At 37.6% G+C, this 6563-nt stretch overlaps 2 protein-coding genes across 5 annotated transcripts in view; one reads left to right on the top strand and one right to left on the bottom strand.

Annotated features, from left to right (window-relative positions):
• The first annotated feature begins 326 nt into the window (after positions 1 to 326).
• LOC144445230 (E3 ubiquitin-protein ligase TRIM71-like) lies at positions 327 to 2573 on the top strand. Its single transcript, XM_078134772.1, has one exon. It carries the CDS (start codon positions 327 to 329, stop codon positions 2571 to 2573), a length of 2247 nt encoding a protein of 748 aa, XP_077990898.1.
• A 668-nt stretch (positions 2574 to 3241) lies between these two features.
• The window catches only part of LOC144445561 (multifunctional protein CAD-like), a 34910-nt gene continuing 31588 nt past the window's right edge, over positions 3242 to 6563 (bottom strand). For all 4 annotated transcript variants that reach the window (XM_078135164.1, XM_078135167.1, XM_078135165.1 and 1 more), the window contains one exon: positions 3242 to 4514. In XM_078135164.1, coding sequence (XP_077991290.1) covers positions 4412 to 4514 — 103 coding nt within the window. In that variant the 3' untranslated portion in view covers positions 3242 to 4411. The remainder of the gene's footprint in view (positions 4515 to 6563) is intronic.

Genomic DNA, 6563 nt, shown 5'->3' with positions numbered 1-6563 from the left:
TTAGATTAGTTTGGGCTTTAATAACGAAAGTGGAAACAAAGCCTTTCCAATATAATCAGTCTGGTCTGTCTCTATTTTCCATGCGAAAAATATTGCAGCGATGTTTAATACGTCTGATTATTTCTCATTCAGTCACATTGTAACCGACAACAAAACATGCACTAAATGAATTCTACGAAATGAAACCAAACGCATTATATTTCCCGGTATTTATTTGTTCACCGATGACCGATGACGTAGTTCCCAGACACCATTGTGTCAACACTTTTAACTTTGTATTGGATAGACTAAACTGCTATACGGAACTTACACCCTTAAAGACCAAAATGACAGCAGAGGCGACGAAATTCCTAGAGAAGATAGACGCTAACTTCTTGAACTGTGGAATATGTTTTGGACGTTACCAAAATGCTAAAAGTTTGTCCTGTGGTCACAATTTTTGTCAGAAATGCCTATCGACGCTAGCTGGCAAGAGTTTCGTGCTTTTTTGTCCCGTGTGTCGTCAGAAACAGATAATATCAACGGGGGGAGTGGTAAACCTACCTAACAACTTCTTCCTCAATGAATTGGTAAGACAGTTCAGTGAACGAGATGAAAAACTGACAGACTCTAAGAAATGTGGAGGATGCGATGAGGGCGACAACACGGTAAGATGTGTCGATTGTGCAATGTTTCTCTGCGACATATGTACACGTACTCACCGTAAAGTTCCAATGACCCGTGGTCACAAACTCGTGTCACTTGCTGACTACAACAAAACAAAGTCAACTGACCCAGCTTTGGTACAGCCACCGATGTACTGCAGTAAACATCCAATCCAACCGTTGAAGTATTACTGTGATACGTGCGAAGTCCCAATCTGTCTCGAATGCACAGCTCTCGATCATAAAATAACTGAGCACAATTATAGATATCTTAAAGATGCAGCAACTGAGTACACTAAGGAGTTGGTGGATATGGTTGCCATGTTGAAAACGAAAGAAAGGAAAGCAAAGATGAACAAACAACAACTACAAAGAATGCTACAATCTTTAGATAGCCGTGTTGGCGTTGAAGAAAAGAAACTCGACGACTACATGGAAAAGACAATCATGGAAATCACTCGTATGATACGAGAAAATGGAAAACAGCTGACGAAACAGTTGAAAGAGGAATATGGAAGTAGACAACAAAAACTGGAAGCACAGTATAAAGAACTTGACATTGCTGAAAACTACCTTAGCAACGTAGTGGAGTTTGCAGAGGAACTGATACATAGTGGGAATGCTGCCAAGATGATGTCAGCTAAGACTGGGATGACGTCACAAATGAAAGAACTGATGACAATCGAGGTGAAAGGTGAACCAGTTGATGATGACGACATCGAGTTCAAAAAGTCGGAAGACTTCTTTAAAGACAAGTCTTTGGGAGAGATTGTAACAGGTTCTGATATCAAGTACAAACTTGCTGATATTCCTGATATCAAGTACAAACTTGCTGATATTCCTAAAGTTACAAGAATTGGTGAGGATATCAAGACAGCTTTTACAAGACAAGACAAGTCTGACAGGAAGCAGACAGAAAGAACAAAGAAAGAAGACATCAAAGCAGAGATGAAGACACCTGACAATAAGATAAAGGATGTCAAAGTTAGAGACAAGAACTCAGCGAGATACACTGGTACTATGGCACAATGCCATGAACAACCAGTACATGTAAGAAATAAACCAACAGCAGAGTCACTTGCCGCAACTGGGACCATTCCACAGAAGGGGTTGATTTGTAAAGTAGGAAAACCAGGGAAAGGGAAGGGTCAGTTAGGCTCTATTCCATCTGGGATAGCTCTAACTAAAGAGAGGTATGCGGCAGTATGTGATAGAGGTAATAATAGGTTGCAATTGTTTGACATCATTACTGGTAAAGATACACAAATCATTGAGTGTAAGAATTTAGGTCAACCATGTAAACCTAATTTCGTTGCTATTTCAGCCAATGGTCAAATTTTCTTTACTGATACTGGTAATAATCAAGTAAATGTTTGTGATGAGAATGGTAAATGGATCAGGTGTTTTGGGAAGGGTGATTTTGAATGGCCTGTAGGTATTGCTATTAGTCCTGTGAATGGAAGAGTGTATGTAGCTGATATGGAAGCTTTCTGTATAAGAATCTATCAACAAGATGGTGTGTGTTTATCATCATTTCATTGTGATGGCGATGGTCGGTTTAATAGCCTCTATGATATTAACATATCAAAGAATGGCAATGTCATTGTAGCTGATCAGGGCAACAACTGCATACAAATATTTGATAGTGATGGAAAATTCCTGTACAAGTTTGGCAGAAAGGGGAACTATGATGGTCAGATTAATAGACCATTTGGTGTAACCACAGACAGGGATGGGAATATCTATGTCAGTAGTTATGGCAATGGCAAGGTACAAAAGTTTGATTGCCATGGTAATTTCATCTGTCGTATTGACAGTGATGGGGATGGGTTGAAGAGAGCGACCGGTATCTGTGTTACTGATGATGAGCCACGTCAAGTCATAGTAGTTGACTGTGGTAATAGCTGCATGAGGGTGTATTCACAGTGAAACAGATACTCAATGTGAACATCTTGAGATGTGCTGCATCTTTTCAACTTGATTGTTGAGGTCAGTTACCAGTTTGGCCACTTCAATAAAAGAAAATTAGAGATTAGTACATTTGTACCAGAAATTACTTGCACTTGTGTGCGTATACTAATGGTATTTTCACTGCAGTGCAATACCAAAAGCATCATTGTGTAACCTGCATGCAAATAATATGCAAATGAGGATGTGATCATTCAGTGCACATGATTCATGAAATTGCTTGATTGCGCTGTATGATTTTTTAGCACAACTGATATGGTTTAGTAGTACTGTATGTACCAAATTTTCGGAGATATGAGAAATGTCTATTTTAGGACAAATATGGCTGCCAGTGTCATAAAGTTCAAGTTGAAAGTGACATGTATATATACCCCAGAGGGTTTGACATTTGTGCTAGGTTTGGCTAAAATTGAATTGTGGGTGCCTGAGATATGGATGTCCACAGACAGATGGCAAAATGGACGCATATGAACAAACAGGCGAATAGAGGCATACGGATCATCCTACATGCCCTGTACACACTGCACTGCTCGCTGGGGACTTGAAAACAAAAAAGTAACCACACACATAATGATGTTTTACAATACACCTTGGAGACAGAAAATCCACTCTTTAGTAGACTCATCACATTTGCATTTATTGTGACAAACTTTATTTCTAATAAAGTTATGGCAAAATTGACAAGATACATAGCATTTACTACACAATGTCTGCCAAGTAACAAATACTAGGCCTGGCATGACAGACATTTTGTTGGCACCAATACATGGGTACAAATACTAGCATTACCAGTGACAGAAAATAAAAGTCTGCCATTTCATGAAATTTCACTCTTCATTTTTTTTTTGAGTAACAAATTGATTTAAATCATGTTTTACTGAATGCCCACATTGAAATTCTTTTGTTGATTGTACACAGAATGTGGTTCTCTCACTCTTCGCAACGAATTGAAGGAATGTTTACAGCGAAAAAAATATATTTTGTACTTCGTTGCTATTTGAGTGTAATGTAAATATAGGTGTAAACTTTTCATATCAAGGTTTGTTGGCATGACAACCAAGACTAACAATCATAACATCACAACACACTTTATTATGTATTTGCTCTATACTAAGAATACAATGGCAGTAGTTCTTGTAGTAAAGCCTTGAATAAGTTCCTTCTAAATTATTCATTTATAATGTTTTACTTTACAAAGGTATAACACACAAACAGTTCTAAGTTTTTAACATTGAGCTTACAATCTGTCTTCAGTGGTCGATGGTCCTCATTAGAATGACAAATTCCATAGTTACAGTTGACCACTAGATGGCGGTATAATCTGTCTTGGTCGACGATCTACATCAGAATGACAAATTCCATAGTTACAGCTGACCACTAGATGGCGGTATGATCAGGATCGCTGACTAAGATGTATCTAAAGCCCAATGCTAAAAACTCTGAACTACTTGTGCGTTATGTTTGAAAATTAATTGATCTACCAAGCTGATGAACATTTTTTATTATATTTTTACTTTAATTTTGAGAAAACAATCACGTTATCTACGCTAAGAAAATTAATCTGACATTTAAGTAAAGGTGAATACACTTTTAGTTGAAATAGAAGTACTATTTGTTTCAGAAATGTGACACAAAAAGTGCTACTCAAGTACATTGCATACAAAATGTTGTTCAAATAAATATGTTCACAAAAAATTTGGTGAAAGTTGACCATCTTTCAACAGTGATAGTCTTCTTGATATCCTAGAGGCACTGTTTGCACATTAACCAGTCCCCTTAATGTACTTTGGGTGAAGTTTTCAACATTTACCGAGTACCATTGATAACAATGCCATTCTGACATACATGCCACATTCAGCTTGACGGAAGTAGGCAGCACGTGGATCAGAGTCAACCTCGGTACTAGAAGATAGAAATTACATTGAACGTTAAATAGGCAGTTTGGCTAAGGTATAGAACCTTGTTAACAGTAGGAGAAATCTGGTAAAGCTGGAACAGATTTCCATACTTGACTAAGATATAGATCCCAGTTAACAGTAGGAGGAGTCTGGTAAAGCTTGAACAGATTTCCATACTTGACTAAGGTATAGATCCCTGTTAACAGTAGGAGGAATCTGGTAAATCTGGAATAGATTTCCATACTTGACTAAGGTATAGAACCCTAATAACAGAAGGGGGAATCTGGTAAAGCTGGACTAGATTTCCATACTTGGCTAAGGTATAGAACCCTAATAACAGAAGGGGTGATCTGGTAAATCTGGAATGGATTTCCATACTTGACTAAGGTATAGATCCCTGTTAACAGTAGGAGGAATCTGGTAAAGCTGGAACAGATTTCCATACTTGACTAAGGTATACAACCCTAATAACAGAAGGTGGAATCTGGTAAATCTGGAATAGATTTCCATACTTGGCTAAGGTATAGAACCCTAATAACAGAAGGGGGAATCTGGTAAATCTGGAATAGATTTCCATACTTGACTAAGGTATAGAACCCTAATAACAGAAGGGGGAATCTGGTAAATCTGGAATAAATTTCCATACTTGACTAAGGTATAGAACCCTGTTAACAGTAAGAGGAATCTGGTAAATCTGGAATAGATTTCCATACTTGACTAAGGTATAGAACCCTAATAACAGTAGGAGGAATCTGGAATAGATTTCCATCCTTGGCTAAGATATAGAACCCTAATAACAGAAGGGGTGATCTGGTAAATCTGGAATGGATTTCCATACTTGACTAAGGTATAGATCCCTGTTAACAGTAGGAGGAATCTGGTAAAGCTGGAACAGATTTCCATACTTGACTAAGGTATAGAACCCTAATAACAGAAGGGGGAATCTGGTAAATCTGGAATAAATTTCCATACTTGACTAAGGTATAGAACCCTGTTAACAGTAAGAGGAATCTGGTAAATCTGGAATAGATTTCCATACTTGACTAAGGTATAGAATCCTGTTAACAGTAAGAGGAATCTGGTAAATCTGGAATAGATTTCCATACTTGGCTAAGGTATACAACCCTAATAACAGAAGGGGGAATCTGGTAAATCTGGAATAAATTTCCATACTTGACTAAGGTATACAACCCTAATAACAGAAGGGGGAATCTGGTAAATCTGGAATAAATTTCCATACTTGGCTAAGGTATAGAACCCTGTTAACAGTAAGAGGAATCTGGTAAATCTGGAATAGATTTCCATACTTGGCTAAGGTATAGAACCCTAATAACAGAAGGGGGAATCTGGTAAATCTGGAATAAATTTCCATACTTGACTAAGGTATAGAACCCTGTTAACAGTAAGAGGAATCTGGTAAATCTGGAATAGATTTCCATACTTGACTAAGGTATAGAACCCTGTTAACAGTAGGGGGAATCTGGTAAAGCTGGAACAGATTTCCATACTTGGCTAAGGTATAGAACCCTGTTAACAGTAAGAGGAATCTGGTAAATCTGGAATAGATTTCCATACTTGGCTAAGGTATACAACCCTAATAACAGAAGGGGGAATCTGGTAAATCTGGAATAAATTTCCATACTTGACTAAGGTATAGAACCCTGTTAACAGTAAGAGGAATCTGGTAAATCTGGAATAGATTTCCATACCTGACTAAGGTATAGAGCCCTGTTAACAGTAGGAGGAATCTGGTAAATCTGGAATAGATTTCCATACTTGACTAAGGTATAGAACCCTAGCAAAAGAAGGGGGAATCTGGTAAAGCTGGAACAGATTTCATTCCTTGATAGAATTCCAGTAAATTCACTGGGAATAACACTTTTCACATTTTTTGTGGCTTCACGACATAGTCATAAGTACTTCTTTATATAAACACACACATGATGACAAACACATATGATATAACAGACTCATAGATAATTATGACAACATGCATTTATATTGATTCCACACACATGCCAGGTAACTATGGCAATGTAAATACCAGATTTCA

The sequence above is a fragment of the Glandiceps talaboti genome, chromosome 14, assembly GCF_964340395.1.
Source record: "Glandiceps talaboti chromosome 14, keGlaTala1.1, whole genome shotgun sequence".
Taxonomy (NCBI): Eukaryota; Metazoa; Hemichordata; class Enteropneusta; family Spengelidae; genus Glandiceps; species Glandiceps talaboti.
Note: the sequence above shows the minus strand (reverse complement) of the source record. Positions and strands in the feature narration are given on the sequence as shown.